We start from the raw sequence: 20,937 nt of genomic DNA, 5'->3' as shown, positions 1-20,937 counted from the left end.
CTCATTAATTGTCTTAACATTAATTTTGAAAGATGAAGCTTGTGATTATGGAAAGGTGTGTTACTTTTCCGACAACTGCTTGTGGCGTTCAGCCAATCACAATTCATTGTGTCAGATTGTTCGAAGGAGGGACTGTGTAGAAAATCACACATTTGAGAGAGGCGGGGCATAGAGGACCATTTTGTTTTTTTGAACATTAGAGCATGTCAGCATATTCTGTTACACCAAATACACCAAATAATGTTTTTATTTTTAATTTCTTTTATAATGTTTTTATTTTATTAAGTCTTTTCTTTTTTCTAGTTTATTGGAGAGATGGCCTTGAGAAAAAAAAAAAAAAAGGTTTTTAAGTTCACAATGGCAAAACCTCAAAAAAAAAAAAGAAAAAAAAGAAAAAATTAAACCTCCAGGCATAGACAATTAATAAAAGAGGAATTTAGATTCTAGTCCAGTACATGGTTTCATTCAGCCATCCCTCATGCATATTGAAAGTTTCAAGACTACGAACAATTGATTAACTGGCTGCTGAATGTTTCAGTCAAGTAGATGAGAAAGTTTTTATTTTTATTATTTCTTTATTATTACACCCTATAACCAGAACCTCCTCACTTTTTGTCATATGCAAGCAGAAGGCGGCAGGTGAAACATGTATTAGTCTACCTACATCCTCTGACTAACATCAGACTGGCGAGTTTGTGATCGTAAGATCCACGTGAAGCTAGCGTGAGACTTAAAAGGGACATAAGGTCCCCAGTGAATGGATAATTGAAAGTATAGTGATTCCGGAATAATTGAAAATCTAAACTGATACATAATTGACCTTTGTGATAGTTTTTTAAATAGAAATTCTAAATTCAGTGATCACCTAAAACTGGTGTCAGATTGTACATGGAGCTAGACTAAAATTTGCACTAAATCCTGATAAATTCAGAAGCACAAGTAAAAGACAGAATATTTATTAACCTGTTAACTGTCACCCATCCGCTCTGTGGGACGCCTACATTTACTTCACTATATTACAATTAAATCTAATCTAATCTTGACAAACTATATATCGTTGGAAAGGTCTAAGACTCCCTCCCAAATATATATTTTATCAATGTTTTTTGTTAAAAAATATGTAGGAAAAGTAATAGGTTAATTTATGACAAGAGTGCCCCCTCAAAAATCTACATTATAACAGGAATTTTGACCTTTGTTAAAAAAACAAGACTTCTTTGTTGCCTTTTTCTCTATCACATTTTAGAAATCATAAGAAATTATATATCAACTGAAAACTTAAAATCTCAAAATTCATCCTTTAAAACTAATTTTAAAATCAGACATTGCATTACCATGTAAATGGTACATCAATATCATGTTATAAAATGTTTTCATTCATGAATAATACAAATTTAAGTTTGGATCGTGCACTACAAAGTCTTTGTTCAAAAATATGAGTGACAGTTAAGGGGTTAATCACCCGTGTAGCATGTCATTATACAAAGGTGCAGACAAAGTAAATAATTCTATGGTGAAGCTTGACATTTTCTTGGGGGCACTAATGTTATTACCTGGCTCACCTCAGTTCATTTCCATATGAACAGCGCACTTTGAGGCGGGAACACATTAGCTATAATGAGGTGATACAGGAGAAACCGGACCTATCTGTTACAAACACGCCAGGTTCCACCTCCACACAATCACAGCGCACACCCTCACCTGAGTACTAGTCATCACCACCTGCTCCTCATCATCCACTCATCAGCGCTGCAACATATATGCTACACACATTCACCCAGTCATCGTCCGGTCACGTTCGCGACAAGATCATTCCTGTATGCTAACTATTAGGACTAACTCCTCTTCTACCTTCTCTCTAAGGATTGCCTCCGAAGATACCGATTCCCCTACAGTGCGTGTGTGTGGTTCACCTACCCTTCCCAGCACGGATCCCAACGCCCATCCACTCCTCACTACCTGCTCCTCTGCTTGTGTCTTTAAATAAAACACCTTCATCTGTTACTCCTCGGTCTCCTGAGTGATCCGTAACACTATCCTTACTTTCATACGGATTACATTAAAAGAGATTATTTGTTTTGACTTGAATTTGCTCATTTAAAAGTAGACCTTTCAAGCTTTTTATGCATATATTTATCTTGTATTTGAGGCAAGTACACACTGAGATTTGGCTTGTTTTATTTATGTGCCTGTGAAGAGAGGTGACAGAGATAGAGATGGCAGAGAATGCACTCTGTTTATTTGATTTATTCTACAAAAGCACAGCGTTTTGTTGTTATTAGGAGTGTGTACAAATAAAACTAGACCCTTTAGAGATTCTAATGATGTACACTCTTATCTGTATGATAAGATGACCTTACAGCCATTATGCCCAAATTCAAGACAGGAAAACTGATTGACAGAGCCTGCAAGTCTCCCACTCACTCAACGCTAATGCCATAAAGAGGGCGGTCTTAAGCAACATGGGCTGCAGGTCGGGCAAATTGAGTGATCCCAGGCTCGGAGCACTAGGTTAAGGACCTCTAAAGAACATGAGCCAAAACTGAGTCCCAAGGACAGCTGAGGACTGCAGATTTAACCATTTCCACCCTTGGCGAGAAATTGGCAGTTTAAATAGACAAGGTCCATGTCAGCAGGGCAGGCATATCTAAATTATATAATCTGGCAAGACTGGGTGGTGATGAATAGTCAGTGGCTGAACAAATTCCAGAGGAGGGGGCCATTCCTCTGGTAGAGTGGGCCCTAAACCCTATATGCCAAAAGGAGGGCGGTCTTAAGTGCGGCTCAAATGGAATGCCCTGTAGGGCCATCAGAACTAACAACCAAGTTGTTTTTGCTGATCAACTGGCCAGCTTGGATGTAATAAATCGAATGGTCTCTGGCGGGGGGTTATGTGGATGTGAAAGTATGGATTTTTCAGATCCACTGTCAGAAACCAGTTCTCAAGACAAACCTGCACAAGGAAAGTAGCGGCTGAAAAGCCGGAATCACTGTTTGCTAGAAGTACCATTTCCACGGCACCTTTTGCAGGCAAAGTTTGTACTTCAGACCAAAGAACATGAGCTTCATTGTCCCATACCAAAGTGTGAATAATAACTCTGAAAAGAGGTGGACTTTGTAAGGATCCAACTGCTGGCCCAAAAAGCAGAATCCAGCAGCCTGGTCGAAGGTTTAAACACTTCGGATGGTTCTGGACAGTGTTGAAAGAATACTTTCTCCTCAGAGGAAGAACATGACTCAGATGACAAATGTTTGCATTTTGAAGAAAGTCTGGACACAGCTGAGGATATAATTCCTGTTTATTAAGCCTTTTATTATTACCTCCATGATTTAAAATGTTGCTCATCTATAGCATATTTTATATCTAAATTTGGATGTTTCCAAACTGGCTATAGTCAGACTAAAATCAGCTTTTCAGAGTAAAATTGGTAATATGAAATATCTCCTTACTGGCCACTTATATTTTTGAATGTTGTACAAAGTGCGTATTTAACTATATATAATGATATATAATGATAATATGTAGCCTATATAATGATATAATACAATATATATAATGCTTTAGGACAATATAAATATAAATATAATATTAAATATTTTTAAAAAATTAACCACGGGTTTTTTTTTTTTTTTTTTTTGCATTTATTTATTTATTTATTTATTTATTTATTTATTTATTTTTACATTGTGGATTGTTTAGACTATATCTTTCCAAACAGTGAAATTGTTTGTGTGCTTTGCACAGCAAAGCATGGTAAGAGGCAGGACACTCACTTCACTTCTGTGTTCAGGTGAAAAGGAACTGTTTCCTTTTCAGGAGTTGCACAAATATGTATCGCTGTTCAATTCTGGGTACTATGTGAGAGAGTAGGTTAGTGCTCTTCTACAAACCTTGTAACTCTTCCTTCTCACACCTGGTCACACACCTGGCTGAAAGGCTCATTATGTGGCCCTTTGTCTTCTCTGGTGAGAATCACAGCATAATGCATGATAGTTGATGCCCTCTTGCATAGACCCTTTCTACACAGAAAGTGTTTTAGAAAATGTAAATCAAAATATTAATATAAGATGATTTTCACATAATTTTGAAGCAAAAACTCTAGGCTCCAGTTCTCAAAAGTCCTGTGAACCAATGTTCTGTATGTGTTTTATGGCCTTATACAAGTGATTTAAAAATGTTATTTTTTTTCATTAACCATGAATGTTGCTTTCTAAAAAACAAAATTATGTACATACATGCTGCTCACATATTATAGCCTAGTTTGTGCTGATTACAAAGCACAAATGTCAGTGCATGACAAAACTTCTCCAGGCTCCCAAAATACCCTAAGACCCCAGAGGGTTAATCTACCTATTTCTTCCCGAGGGTGGAAATAGTTATTTCTGCAGTCCTCAGTGGTGCTTGGGACTCAGTTTGGCTCATGCTCTTTAGGAGTCCTTAACTTAAGTGCTCCAAATCTGAGCTCGCTGAGCAGGTCGTTCAGAATCTGCTCATAGCACGGTGTGATTGAATGCATTCCCCATACACAATGTAAGAGAATGTTCAAAAGGGAATGCTCCGGTTACTGATGTAACTTTGGATCACTCAGATAATGGAATGAGCATTGTGTCACTTGCCGTGCTATAAGCTACACTTAAATCAATGGCTGTCGCTTCAGTCTAATTAATCTGATAAATGGTGGTCTGAGACGAGTTACATAGAGGTCGGGTCCGCCTATTCCGGCAGGCTAAAGCACCACTGTGCAACTACCCAAATGTGAACAAATCAGGCTTTACTACCAGTGTAAACAGGAGTTTCCCCATACACAACGCTCAATCCCTTTCTCAGGGAACAGAGGTTGCGTCAGTAATCTGAGCATTTTCTTTACATGCTCCTTGGGTTTAAAATAAATTGAAAAGTACTCAGTTTAAATATACTTCCACCTTTGAACACCTTTAAATATATTTTTAGAACTTTTTCTAACTGTAATTACTGTAATTGTTCTTAACTCAACTTTATTTATTGACTGTATATGATTATTTGTAGGACTATTGTTTTATGGTTCGTTTTGTAAAAAAAAACCCACCATATTGGGTTTTTCAAATGGAATGCTCATGCAAGTCTGAGTTCCTTCTCGAGAACTCAGTCTACCTTGCTAAATCCCAAGCTATGAATTTAAGATGACTCCATTAGAATTTTCATCTTCTTTACTGGAACATGGTCCTCTTCAGTGTGATGTCATTCTCAGCTCTGACATCCAACTTCCAGGGTAAATCAATTGCAGTAATTGTGTGTTGCTGTCTTGACCAGGTCCCTCTGGAAAAAGAGATTGTAATATCTCAATGTGATTTTCGTGGTTAAACAAAGAAATAATAATGGTTGGATTGCAATGAACTAGCCAGCTAGATACAATTTAGCTGTGTTCCAATTCAGAGCCTGTGTCCTTTGAAGGCTGCATTCGAAGACTGATTGTGTCACGGCTGTTGAATGGAGGCTGTCCCAAATCAAAGGCTCCTTCACATGTGTCCTCTAAATGAATCCCTTGTTTCCTGGGAAATGACGGATACAACAGATGTATCCTTCATGGCCTAGCCTTCCCCAGAATTCATTGCACACCAGTGACGACAGGATTGTTTTGAGAGAAATTGCTGGATTACAATTTTAAACGTAAGTATGGATTTCAATTTACTGTAATATCTAATGATAAAAATGATAAAAGCTTTGCTAGATATGAAAAATTTGTGTGCGTGTGTGGTAGTGGTGGTGGGGGTAAAATGGACTGCATTTATATAGCGCTTTCAACAGACCACATGGCCATCCAAAGCGGGGGTGGGGGGTTTGTCACTGCCACACCACGTTCCATGTTTCAGGAAGCAGTAAGGGGTTACACCCCTACCCTGGCGTTCATTGTCACACCATGTTCCATGTTTCAGAAGGCAGTAGTTTCCACGGGATTCTACCATGATAAGCAACACTGCCAGAGTGTGAAACATGCCTCACTCCTCAGAGAATATCAAAACTTAAGCCCCTTTCACACTACGATTCTGGAAAATACATTTGGAATGTGTCCCGGCAATTGTTCCCGGTTCGCTAGATTTTGCCCCTTTCACACTGCCAGTGATTATCCAGAATATGTGCGTGCGTTCACACACAACCTTAAAAGGTCCCATAAAGACACGTGACATGAGGATGTTACTTGTAATGTACGATTCGAAAATGCTAGGCATGTTAACTTTCACTTAAGCTGGCGAACAAACTCAGCGTCTGCACGGAAAATGAGGAACTAACTGATCTCTGCTTCATTACAGTTTACACTTTTTTTTTGTTTTTTTTTTGCTAATGTTGATCTGCCTTCAAAACACCTGGTAAAACGGTCACGGGATAACATGCATCATCACTAAGACACACCATTTACTGCATTAGCTTTGGCTTTTGTTTACACAGAGCTCGTTCTGGGACTGAATTTACTAGGTCCCCAACCCGGGATCGATCCCGGAAACCTGTGAAGTGTTTGCGTTCACACAGAAGGTGACCCAGCAATTTTTGGGTCCAACGTGCAGTGTGAAAGGGGCTTAAGTAAGGTTATTAGGGCAGTAGGCCCCTCTAAACATGGGCATCCCTCCTCAGTGAGTCTTCAATGGAATTGTCTGACTTGTTTGTAGGCAATTTGTAGGCAGAGACCAAAAATTGCAGAGACCCCATACTTGGGTCCAAACATGCACTGCTGTTCAGACATACATCTGTCTGTGACAAGATGGTACTATATAAGGTAATATGTGCAATAATAATGTTTATTAAAATAAAAACAAATGATAACACAAAAACCAAGAGACAAAGAACATGAGAGACATAATTGAGAAAGTTGGCAGCTGTTCCTTGAAGGAACAACACCACACAATTCACCTATGAATCCAGCAGATTTAACAGTGCACTGTCACCAGGGATCAATGTCCACTGAAGAGTTCTGCCTATCCTTTTGTAGGTTTGCATAACTACTTCATTGGTATGAGGGTGCTTCTTGTTAAACCAAACTTTTATTATTGGGAGTTACAGTGAAGACCTCTGAGTTTCTCTGTAACTGGCGATAGTTTTCCCAAATGACATGTTGAAATGCAGGTGGAGTGAACTCTCAGATCAGCCCTGGAGAAGAAGTTCATGCCACAGGGTGAGGTGCTGGAAATGATGGATCCCTTTTGCTTGCCCTGGGACCCTGGCTGTCTCTTAGGCTTTGGGAGCCCCCTGAACTGAGAGCACTCTGTGTTGTGCAACCAGCAGATTAAATTATACACGAGCAGAATGGAACAAAAATAACTTAAAGATAGCTACCCTCTCACTCCATAATTCATATAGACTAACAAGAAGATAAATCCAAGCGAAATGATTGCATACTATAAGCACAAATATCTGTTATACCTTGAAAGAGCTATGTAGACTAAATGTTTTGTATAATATTCCATAATATAAATAATAATAATAATAATAATAATAATAATAATTACACACTAAAACATACTTCAGTTCCAACCCTCCTCCAACACACCTGCCTGTAATTATCAAGTCACCCTGAGCACCTTGATGATCTGGTTCAGGTGTGTGTTTGATTGTGGTTAAATCTGCAGGAAAATTATATCCCCCTTATTATATTATATTATTATATCCCCCTATAATAATACTGAGCAAAATCCATGCCATAACACTTAATCTATTTTTTTTTTATTTTTTTTTTTTACTTTAACAGTCAGAAGCAGGCTGGGAACTAGAAATCTGCTGTAACTCATTCCCTGAATGTGTGTATATGTGCGTGCATACAGTACATTCACATTTATATGGGAACATGTATGTGCAATATGTACTCAGTAAAGGATCAATACAATATTAGATGCAATTTTGTCTTCATTTCTAAATATATCTGTATGTATTAATATATAGCCATGCATTATTATGGCATATATTGTTGTATTAAAAAAAAAAAAAAATTATTATGTAATATTACACATTATATTTTGCAGGATATATTATATATTTTTGTTATGTAAGGGTGCTCAGGTGAGTTTGAGTAGGGTTAGAGCTAAACTGCAGGAAAATGGATCTTGTGGTCCAGATTTGAGGATCCCTGTTTTATACCCTTATTCAGTCATTTTTGTGTCCCCCTCCCCTTCCTTTCTCTCTCTCTTTCTTATTCTTTCTTTTATTTCCTCTCTTATTCAAGTGCAGTTCTCTCTCTCAAGCAGCCCATTCCCAATGTTTAGTTTTCCTCTTCCCTTCTCTGCTAAGCCTCACTTTCTTCCTTCTGGCCTGCATGCCTGCTTGCATATGTCCCTGCTAACATTACATAAATGTTTCATTGCCCCTCTGCCTGCAATCTTTTGCTACTCTCTTTCCTGCCCCTGCATAGCTTGCCTGAATTCCCAGAGCAGCTCATCACTGAAGCATCTGCCAGTTTTTAAAAGAATAGAGAATTGTGAGCTACTCTGTCAAAGCAGTATATTAACTGAACAGAAGGCTTCTCCCTCTGCAAGTCGATGCTCTGTCAACATCCAGTGCAACCATTAGGAATTCTTATCCAGAATAATTGATTACTGCTACTATTACTCCTTATCATCCTCTGCATTTTATTTTTACTAATTAACAATTTTCAAAAATAATATGGAAATCACCCTGTGCCATATAATTACCCAGCTAATTTTAGATGCTTCACCGTATAATGCCTTGTTTTACAGGAACTGGTGTTTACCAAGGAACACAGTGGGAAGACCACATCTTCGAGGAGCATTGTTAAATCAAGAGTCAACACAATGTATCTTATGCAAACCAGTCAACGCAGTGCGATACATTCAATCCTCCTACTCTGATAAATGACTTTGACTCAAATATGTACACTGGGCTCCCATTTCACACATTCTGCATCCCCATGAGAATCTGGCTTACCAGACCGAAATTGAACAACAAATCTTGCTCACACTAATGAAGCTGAAATTATACCTTTTGAGAGGAGATCTAGCCATTCGATTCTGTATATAAGTGAGCCAAGTGAGCAGGATAATTTATATTTGGATTGGCACCATGGCTGTAGTCTTGAAAGATCTGTTACCATGGCTCCCCAAAGAAACAATCAGAGCCACAACACCAGAGGCATACAAGCAACATTTTCCCAATGTTACCTGCATCTTAGGCTACATTGAAAGTTAAGACTAAAGACCAGGGAACCTAGACTCAAGGTCTGAATCGTACAGCCACAACAATGCTTGTGACACCATCACGTGTTTAGTGGCTTTTGCACCATGTAGTTTAGTAATGTTTATATCTGCAACATGTGGGGAATGCTGTAGTGACAAAATGTATCACATTCGATTTTGGCATTCTCAAAATTACTCTATCCAGGAGATGATAGGAGGTGGATAGGGTTTTTTGATTGGAGACTTATTGTTTGAAAAGCAAGTCAATATGATAATTCTTCACTTCAACTAACAGAAGAAAAAGTCACATGCACCTGCAGGAATGTAAGAATACATGTTGAACGTGCAATTAGGAGACTGAAAGTATACAAGGTGTTGTCACAAATCTTGCCTGATCACCCTTTTGCCAAAGACACCTACAATTATAAATAAATATAAATATAAATATAAATATAAATATAAATATAAATATAAATATAAATATAAATATAAATATAAATATAAATATCAATATCAATATAAATATAAATATAAATATAAATATGTGCAGATTTAGTGAACTAATCCTTGAAGCAGACAATTAAGTTATTTTAAAAATACATTTTGTCTTAATTTACCCCATGTTGGTCCAAACCTGTATTTTTAACCATTTTTTTTTTCTTTTCTTTTTTTTTTTCTTCTACTGAACACAAAAGCAAATTTATTTTGGACAATGTTGGTAACCAGACAATTGATGGTAACCAATGACTTCCATAGTCTTTTCTCCTTTTTTTTGTCCACTATGAAGTCGGTGATTACCGTGAACTGTGTGGTTACCAACATTTTCCAAAATACCTTATTTTGTGTTTAACAGAAAAAAAAATAAAAATAAAAATATGCATACCTCATACAGGTTTGGACTTACATAAGGGTGAGTAAAAAATGACATGATTTTCATTTTTGGATGAACTTTTAATTTAATGGTAATATTTAATTAATTTAATGGTAATATTTAATTAATCTCTGTTCCTCTGTAATTCAGGCTTCCCATCAACCAATTTGATGTCACTATTTTTCCTTGTGAAATGGTCTGCTATAGAGGTGGAGTTGTTCTTGGGAACAGGACACTTTATTTCCAGAAGTTCCATACCATTTATTATGCCATCAGGGTTTGCATGCCGGCAATGCTTCATGAGTGGGAGACCTGTAGACCTTTTTCTACAAGAAGGCTTTAATATTTTGTTGCTGCATTACCCCGAAAGGTAGGAAATTGATGCTCTCTAATGAATTTATCAAGATTTGTTTTTGCTCGTACTTCATGTGAATACCTATGGCGAATCACAGCCGAGCCGATATACAGCCACATCTCATGTCTACTCATGTGTTATTGCTCATATATAAAACAACAACGCATAGAAAGTTGTTATATTGTAACTAATGTGATCATGTTTGCTTATTCACATGCTGTGGTACAACAGCTGAATCATCTGACATCATTAGTTATCTCAGGGCATTTTTCATTGAGGGGTGTACATATTGCTCTTCATTAATATTAATTCTTGTAATTCTTATATTCACTCAATGACAATCCTAGCTGCCCATTCTGGTGTGTTGGGCTCATGACGAGTACTTGTATAGGGCCAGTTATTCACCGTTAGCAGCAAACTGGGCTAGAGGCTGCTGCTGCTAAAGAGCTACAAAAAAAGTTGCATCAACATTCAACATGAACAGTGGTTTGCAGACAACTTTGTTTAGCACAGCATCATCTTGGATTGTTCCTAAATAGCTTAACATTGCTTAATGGCCATCTCGTCTTCATTTTTTGTACTCTCACTGGTTTCAAGGAAAAATGTATAGTATAGTATAGTATAGTATAGTAGTATATTTGGCCACATTTTTGTGCTTTCTATTTTTTGTTTTTATATCTTACATATCTCCAACAACTGATATTTCTTTCTTCTTCTTTTTTTTTTTTTGTTAAATAAGGTGCTGCAGTCTGGAGAGTCAAAAGATAATTATTCCAGACTGTGTGAAAATAATAAATAAAAAGATTGGGGCTGCTGTGAGTGTAGGCAGCCTAGTGACACCATCCAAATTTCAACCTAATGGCATGACAACACCGGCCCTCCTGGCCAAAAAAAAAACAAAAAAAAAACAGACCAGTGTCATGATAAATCGAGTCCCTCCTCGAAATCAGGTCCTCTTAGGACCCTTAGTGATCCCATTGGCTCAACAAACTTTTAATGGGTACTATTTTTAGCGCCTGATTACAATTCCTGCAAAATCGCACTTTGATTTATGTCGTTTTATAACTTCATTATAATGACCATTAATGTTTTTTTTTTTAATTAGATGTTTCATATGCTAGTATAGAACATAAGATATAGGTTGTAAAATCAAACATTTCTATTGTTTTCCCTTGTTTTCTTTTTTCTTTTTTACAGATTACATTCTGTATGTTGCTTGTACAAAATTTTTTAGCTTGAAAAAAACAAGTTACTGTAGCTTCTATTAGCCATACAACAAGCTGTGGTGAAAACTTTTGATCAGGCATTCTAAGCAGACCAACTCTCCCGGTGCTCAGATTGGCCAATCCGGGCCTGTTTCATCATCTTTGTTCCCCATTATGATGCTCAGTTTGAACTTGAGCAGATTGTCTTGACCACGTCTACATGCCTAAATGCACTGAGTTGCTGGCATGTTATTTATTAATGTCTATTTTTATGTCCATTAAACTTTATCCCCTCAAATTGTATGTAAGTGTGAACTCTTGAATAATAATTTCCAATCAATAGCCCATGTACAATGTAGCTAATAGTAAGACTCCCTTAAACTGGAATTTACTATTTGTGTATTCAGTTCAGCTTACAGAAATTACAATACTCTAACGTCGTCATGAAGTCGTTTAAACAACTGGTTCTGGCTTATCAGAAGGACATCACTGGACCCTTACTGGACTCCCTGCAGTTTTCTTACCGAGCAAACAGGTCTGTGGATGATGCAGTCAATATGGGATTGCACTGCATGTCTAAAGACCCTTCTGTCAAGCTCCTGAAGTTTGCAGATGACACTACAGTCATCGGCATCATCCAGGGCAGTTATGAGTCTGCTTACAGACAAGAGGTTGAGCAGCTGGCTGTCTGGTGCAGTCTTAACAACCTGGAGCTGAACATGCTCAAAACAGTGGAGATAATCGTGGACTTCAGAAGAAACCCCCCTGCACTCCCCCCACACACCATCATGAACAGCACTCTGACTGCAGTGGAGTCATTCAGATTCCTGGGAACCACCATCTCTCAGGACCTGCAGTGGGACAGTCACATTGACTCCATTGTGAAAAAGGCCCAGCAAAGGTTGTACTTCCTTCACCAGCTGAGGAAGTTTAACCTGCCACAGGAGCTGCTGAATCAGTTCTATTCAGCCATCACTGAGTCTGTCATGTGCACTTCAATAAAAGTCTTGTTTGGTTCAGCTACAAAATCAGATATTAGAAGACTACGGAGAACAGTTCAGACTGCTGAAACTATTATTGGTACTCCCCTGCCCACCCTTCAAGAACTGTATACTTCCAGAGTGAGGAAAGGGGCTCAGAAAATCACTGAGAAGGATGGATCCCTCACATCCAAGTTGACCCATCTTTGAACTTTTGCCATCTGGCTGGTCTTTTAGAGCCACAAATACCAGGACAGTCAGGCACAAGAACAGTTTCTTCCCCCAGGCAATCTACTTCATGAACAGTTAAATGTTTCCCACTTTTGCAATAAAAATGTGCAATATCCTTATATTTATTTGTTACCCTTCCATCCTAGTACATCCCTGCATCTTACTCAATCCTATTCCATAATTAATTATAGCACAATTGTTTATAGACTTTTTTTTACACATTTATTTATTTATTTATTTTTGTCTGTGTTGTTTTCTCTGTGCACTGGAAGCTTATGTCATTAAAACAAATTCCTTGTATGCGCAAGCATACTTGGCAATGAAGCTCTTTCTGATTCTGATTCAGCAGCAGTATCATATAATTCAGATCGTGTTATTAATTTCAGATTGCGTTATTATCAAAATTGATTTTTATTATGATATTTTATTATTGACATATTATTATGTTGTTGCCTTAAGCCGAGTTCAGACTGCACGATTTTTTAAATAGTTGGGTCACTGTTCTTTTCACACTGCATGACTATCTTAAGCCAGCATTCAGTCACTGCTGTGTTCACACTGCACGATGGATCGGTGACAGAAGGTTTCAGACTGCATGACTTTACAATAGGAAGAATCGCCCGACAACTCTGTCTGGCACGCAAACTACGTTTCACAACCAAACACCCGCAAGATGTGACAAGGAAAAAACGCAATATCACACGTGCAAGACCGGAGTTTTCATTTGAGACTGGGGTAGCTCAGATGAAACATCAAACAGACATAGGTGCTCCTGCTAAATTAATACTAATTTATCTTCCATTTCGTGGGTCCAAATAGACCAAGAAGAAAGCCATTTTTCTGAAATGAAGCCATGCTTGCTGATATTGTGGTTTATAACTCCTCGCCAAACTCCCCGCTTTTCTGTGTCTTGCTCTCTCATTGGCTGTCGGTCATCGCCGCTGTAGTTTTCAGACAGCATGATTTTGAGTCGACGACAGGTTCAGATATTTAGCATGCCAAACAGGGACGGACTGGGACTAAAAAACAGCCCTGGACTTTGAATAGGCCCGGCCCAAAGCAATCGGCGCGCGTAAACTCGACAACAACAATAATAACGCCTGGCATGAGTGTCACAAGACTTTAATTGTGGTTCATGATACCATACCATCCAAATTATAGCAATAGCACTGATGTTGACTAGATGTTGAGCTGGAGTGGGTGCAATAAAAATACCACATCTAAATGAAAATACACCATTAGAAATTTAACTTCTGTATTCAAAATCTTCAGAGTTTGTAAGCATTAACTGTAATGTTAACAACATTTTTAACAGTAAAAGCACAACATATTTCTTAATATTAGCTACTGCATGTGACATTTTACAACTAAAATGTTGAAGTTAAGCTGTTTTAACTACTGTAATCATTAAAAATGTAGCAACATGAATATCACTTCCTAACATCATCTCCAGGAAGTAACACTCTTTCTCCTGTCATGTTCCTTACTTGGATCTGGATCTGCCTGTGGAACCAGCTCATCTTTCTGTCCCTCATCATCATCACTGATGGCATGTTGCTGCATAGTTGTCTGGCTCACTTCACTGCTGCTAATATTTAACTGCGAGGTGCTGCTGCTGGAAAATATTGCTATATATTTCAGTTAGTTTAAAAAAAAAAAAATTCTCTCGCCTTCTCAGCCCCACCCTTTTCTTTCCGCATACGCGGTATGCATATTGGTTGTTTCTTTCTATGCTTCTTCAATCTAACGTTAACGTCTTTGCTGTTCATTTCTTCCTACTCTTCCACTTCTTATTCTTCTTACTTGGCAGCCACGGCCAGTGCAGCTGGCATCAAACTTAAAGGTGCATTGCTGCCACCTACAGTACTGGAGTGTGATACAGATTAGCAGGGGGAAAAAAAACAGGTGATGACTGTGTGCGTGGTGGGCCGTTCTGTGATTCTCCAGATCACACAGATGGCCAGTCCGCCCCTGATGCCAAATATCTCATGGGCATCGGCGACTCATCGACGATTTTCTCAGATCGCGTCTATGCTCATACACACTGCGTGATTGTCACTCCCTAGACGAGCACAAATTTGCCTGTGATTTTGGGCATTTGTCGGTGATTTCTCTAAACCTGTCGGCGAGCCAAAAGCTTGGCTAAAATCGTACAGTCTGAACTTGGCTTTATGATAAACTTTATGATAATTACTTTTTTTCCCACATCAATTTACACTCCACACCATACTGACAAAGCAAAAACAGAATTGCGTTAACTTTGAAAATTTATTTAAAATAAATTATTAACATTAATAATAATAAAAATAGCTGAACAACAGTTAGTAGTAACACAGAAAAGCTACAAGAAATATGCCTGAGGCCTGTAGCATAAAAGACATTTTTAATAGCTACTCGGCTCCTTTTTTAGTTTTGTTTGAGCAAACTTAGCTCAAGAAGCTGAATAGATTTTTTTGCAGTATTCAACACCATTGTAACGTACACTACTCAGCTAACCTACTTTGGAGAATGTTTTATTCTGGGTTAGAGATCATTAACCAAAACCATTCAGCTGTGGGCAAAGTGATATTTATCTGATGCAAAAAAAAGTCACTCCCCTTTTATCTTATACACCAAATTAATGTGGTTCACACAGTAAAAGAATTTTAGAGACAAAATTGCCCATCTTTTGTCACAAATATTTATTATATTTATTTTATATTCATTATATATTATTTATGTTATATCACAATTGTATTGTTATATCACAATTTTATTATTAATATTAAACATTTAATTATATTAAACATGAATAAATATTAAATATTTAGTTTAAATTAAATATGTGCATGTAAATAAAAAGCTTTAGAATATAAAAGGCTTCGAAAATGACTGGATTTACATATTTTCTTTTAAGCCCTTTGTTAAATATATAAATTATTTATTAAATTCAGTTAATTCAAAAAATATGGTTCAAATTCTGAGAGAATGTCCACTGAACTCGATCTATGCCGGGGTGGATGTGCTCTTTTTTGTCAACACTAAATCTACTCTGAAATGTTTTCGGAGTTTGTTCAACCAGATTTGTGCAACAGGCCACTGGGAGACCTATGTAGTGGGAGCTTTCAAAGAAATCATAATGGACAGACAGTTTATTTTCAGGGTTAGAAGATTAACTCCCTCTCCCACTTTAAACCAAAGAACCTCAATCCCAGTGAGAGTGATCAGTACATCTGGGATGGAGTCTACTCTATTTTTCTCTTTGACTTAATTAAATAAGTTCTGGGATGAATGGGCTGACAGATCTCTACTGGAGGTTGAAGGAAGGGGGTGGGGGAAAGGGAGCTTTTATCATCCTGTGCACTCACATCAGGGACAATCCCCCTTGAGCAACCTGAGGTTAAATGGATTGCTCAAGTGACCTTAATGGTAGTTGAGCTCAGAGTGTCAAATTAATGGATCCCTTTCAAATATCTGAACACAGTATAGCAACACAGATCTTTAACCACCCACAAGGTGTACATTTATAATCTACTGGCCAAATCCCGTCTGCCTGTGGTTCTTTGGCATGCATTCCCATTCTAGCAAAAGGCTCATCTTGCAGAAAGGCAATGAGAGGTGCAGTTCAGGTCAGACCAGAGTCATATCCATCCTGGCTCAATATAAATTAATTTGTGTAATTAGAAGAGTGGACCGTGAGTCTGCATTAGGATGGCTGTAGAGTAATTTCATATTAAATGCTTATATTCAACAGAAACAAAATTATGAGTGAAAACAACACACTTCCATGGAGCTACACACAAAGGACCAGAGGGGCCTGGCATCCCCTAGGAATTGAAAGATTTTACAAATTTTTATACAGAGTTCTGGCATGAAACTCTAGATTGCAAAATCCGATAGGTCTAACTCAATCAGACCTAATGACATTATTATCACATGGCACAGCTGATCTCTCTCCTGTATCAGTAGCCATTGAGCTCGCTGCTATGCATTCAAATATATGACTAGGGCTTACCATAGCAGTTGCTCACCATGTTTTGTATCTATTGACAGCAGCAAGTCTCAGTACTTCTGCCGCAACAGCGTAGCAGATCTATTCCGCCAAGACCAAATTCATTAACATCGTCATATACATTACCATGCCAATCCCTCCAAGATTATCAAGAGTTTATTTACTTTCCAATGTTCTTTTGTACTTTGCTTTGTTCTGTGGTATTGTACTCTACCACACTGTTTGCAAACATGCATTTTTTGTAGTCCTTTGTAATTTTGAAATCTTATCTAATATTTTCTTATTTAAAGCTTACTTCGTTAATTTAGTTTTTATTTTAGTTATTTTTAATTAATTTAGTTTGTTTAATCTAGGGTGATTTTTTTTCAATTGCTTTGTTCCGAAATAGGGATTAAAATTATTTATGCTTTTTATTCTTGGTGAGGTTCGCTTTCACATGGCAAAGTTTCCAAATGGACCAAAATTGTTAATACAAGTCACATGCGAGTAAACAGTCCTCTCACTGGTCAAAGTTCCATGGTTTATTTTTCAGAATTCCGCTCATCATCATCTGTTGAAATGGAACGACAACAGCTTCATGGGCTTTTTTCTTTATTTTGCATTTTTTTGTAGCTGTCATTATATGAATTTATCATTTTGAACAGGAGTCCAGGATTTGTCTGAAAAACATTTTTAAAACGCACCTAACAGTTGCGAAGAAGAGCAGTAAGACAGCATTATAAAATGAAAAGGCATACTTTGATTTTGAATTGCGAAGACGTGCTTCCCCACAGATATCGCCAGCTTCCCAATGTGCATACTATCCATCCTAAATTCTATGTGGTATTAGTTTCCCTATCTGAAAAAAATAAATACGTTTTCACCAAATAAAAAGCACAGCTTCAAAACCAGGAAAAGTGTAACACTTACTGTGTGTATGTACTGAATAGATTCACATGCTGATGCTCCCATGGTTCTTTACCTTTCCTTACGAGTCTTTACAATTGACACACAAATGAAATGGTTATCTCATCGGATAAGGTAAATGCTTTCTAATGCAATTATCTCAAGAGATAACACATTTTCTCCCTATTTTTTAAGATTGAGTTATTAACATTATTTATATGATCAGTTTTCTAATATCAGCACATGTATCTAAAAACTATGCGTCATATAACTATAATATAATATAATATAACTAGCTTTTGTCTTCAAATAGCAAGTTTATACATTGATTGTCTTGTACACAGGTGTGTTTCACATATTCTACTGTTTTACATTTTTTGGCCTATTGTTTCAAAATAATCTAAGCAGCCTCTTATTACTTTACACTGTATATATATATATATATATATATATATATATATATATATATATATATATATATATATATATATATAATAACAGACAATTACTTTGAAACCTCTATATTTCTATTTAAAATGTTTGTATCTACATTGTTAGTGGTGATTGCATATGATCATATTTAATGCCATTTTGCTGTATTAGTAATACTGGCATTTATTTATTATTCAAGTATTATTATTATTGAATTATATATATATATATATATATAATAGTAAGTTATTCTACAATCATGCAAAAATGGCCATTTGTCCAGAATTATGAACTGCTGTATTAGTGGGGTTAAGCATATCCTATGGTAGCACTTTGATTGAGGTTTTGACGTTTAGAATAATTTAGTATGATGGAAAATTCCCCGGGACCCTGAAGCAGCCTAACACCCTGAACCACAACACTAGCAACATCCATGCTTCAAAAAATTACAGGTCCCACTTTATATTAGGTGGCCTTAACTACTATGTACTTACATAAAAAATAAGTACAATGTACTTATTGTGTTCATATTGTATTGTAAAACATGTCACCAAACAACTCATTTGCCAGGGTAAATTGTTCCTGTCTTGCCTTTGACTTTTTTTGTTGTTATTTTTGTTGTTATAACTTTCACATGCCTGTGAATCCTTTGCTCTTCGGGCAAAATTTGATGGATTACCTGGCCTGTACAGATTTACAGTGGTCTGAACCCTTCTGTATATATTTCCATTCCAAGTGTCATTTGTGAAATTATAATGACACACAATTTAACATTTCTATAGGTTGTTTTATGCATTGTGTGCCTTCTTTATTAATCCATATCATGCATAACTGGGGAAATTTAAGTTGTTAATGCTTTTGTAATGTAGTGTAATGCTTTTCTTCAATTTTTTGTTGGGGAAGGGAGGTATCAAAGTAATAACTGGTAATATGGTTAGGAAATTGCCAGTGGTTTGATGACTAAAATCTAAGTCTAAAATCTAAAGTGTCTATTAAAAAGAACAAGATATGATGATGTCTTGCTGTGAGCTGATGGGGAAGTTGGATGAATAGTACTTGGTTATGGTCTTTGCAGGATCTGAAGAATGAGAATGTGTGCTGGGACAGATTGAAATTTGGGGGTGGGGTGAGTGGTACAAGAAAAAAAAAACTGTAGCTCTGCGGCAAATTTTTATTTTTTTTTCTGCAGGAACATTAGCACTGACAAAACCACTGAGGCATGAAATGAGCAAACTAATGAAAACTTGACCACTAATCTGACCACTCTCATTATCTTCAGACTCGGATTCTCATGCTACAAAGCCAGTACCACCAAGCACTCTCCTAACATACTCTTTCCTTACATACACTCTCCTTATCATACAAGCAAAACTGTATATGTGATTCAACATTTGTCATTAGTAACACTATCTTTCAAACAGGTTAAATTAAAGTGACCATGCACAGTGTACAGGACAGTTTCTTGAACACAACATTTTGGACACCCACAGAAACAGAACAAGACTTCAAAAAGTAGATTTTTTTAACAGGCAATGAGAGGCTCAAAACCCACCACAGGTAAAGGAAGACTGAAAAAATAGGGCATCTCTGAATGACCAGACTGTTGTCTGGTACCACTCACATTCAGCTGTGAAAGGTGACCCCAGTTTGTGTGTATGTTTTGGAACGAGTCAGTGCTGAGTAGGTCAAACAAATGCAGCCTTACCTTATCTTTCCTAGCTGCTCTCAATGGAAAGAAACAAGAGAAGAGGAACTTCCCCCAGCTAATCACTGCGGCCAGACACCAGTTCAGCCTGGCCATGGTTGCCTTATCACACTTTTGCTTCCTTAAAATCACCCTTTCTATTCTGTGCTTATTCTCCAGGTAAATCCAATAGCAGAGAGCTGATGGGAGGAAAGATCCCCTGAGCTACAGAGCAGGTAGCAAGAATGAACCTACTCTTGCTTGCACACACATTACCTTACTCAGTGGATACTGCAGCATTCTGTCTGTCGAAGGAGGATGAAGAGGAAAGAGGGAGGGAGTGAGAGAAAAAGCAAAGAGAGGGAGGGAGAGAGGAACATGCAATGGGAGAAATAACAGAGAGTCAGGTTGCTTCTGATAAGGAGAGTAATTAACAGGATAAACAAAGCATCACACTCTTAAAAAAAGGAGATGTAAATAAGACAGGATGCAGGCTAAAATATAGAAAGAAATAGGAAAAGAGAGAAAGGACACAAGAAGGAGAGTGAGGGAGGAAGCCAGAAATAAAGTGAATTTCACTCTCTGAATTCAAAGCAGATAATGAATGCATGTCATCAGGCAGCCTTATACGCATACAAGCACACAGATGCACGCATGCAGTCTCACACGATGCTGTGCGCACAAGGGAGATAAACAACGTGCCGTGTGCAACTGGGTTTCTGTGTAAATGCATTTGTGAGCTCTCTTTAATACGCTCTCTGATGTCAAGTACTCATCCAACTGCAGGTGCACCGCACCACTGCAGAGTCGCCACGCTTCACTAACAAACATACCCTCTCACTGCATAGTGGGTGGGGGGTGGGTGAGCAGGATTAGTAGAGTGCAAGCAGAGAGATAGAGAGGGAAAGAGATGCCAAAAATTGCCAAGAGAAAAAAGCAGAAATGAGGGGAGAGATACAGATACACATTCAAACAGTTATCAGTCAATATGTATAGTAAAAGACAGAATCAAGGAAGTGGGTGTAAAACATCAGAATATAGATTAAGTGCTGCATATACGCTTTGTAGCCCAGCTACTTCATCCAAGCTAAATCCATCATTAAACACAACAGACTCCCATAATCACTGTGCCGCCATATTGACTGTG

At 37.5% G+C, this 20,937-nt stretch overlaps 1 protein-coding gene across 5 annotated transcripts in view; it reads right to left on the bottom strand.

Annotated features, from left to right (window-relative positions):
- LOC113050734 (tensin-1-like) overlaps positions 1 to 20,092 on the bottom strand; it is a 108,521-nt gene extending 88,429 nt beyond the window's left edge. For all 5 annotated transcript variants that reach the window (XM_026213995.1, XM_026213998.1, XM_026213999.1 and 2 more), the window contains exon 1: positions 19,812 to 20,092. In XM_026213995.1, coding sequence (XP_026069780.1) covers positions 19,812 to 19,907 — 96 coding nt within the window. In that variant the 5' untranslated portion in view covers positions 19,908 to 20,092. The remainder of the gene's footprint in view (positions 1 to 19,811) is intronic.
- Positions 20,093 to 20,937: the final 845 nt, after the last annotated feature.

The sequence above is a fragment of the Carassius auratus genome, chromosome 31 (genome assembly GCF_003368295.1).
Source record: "Carassius auratus strain Wakin chromosome 31, ASM336829v1, whole genome shotgun sequence".
Lineage (NCBI taxonomy): Eukaryota > Metazoa > Chordata > Actinopteri > Cypriniformes > Cyprinidae > Carassius > Carassius auratus.
Note: the sequence above shows the minus strand (reverse complement) of the source record. Positions and strands in the feature narration are given on the sequence as shown.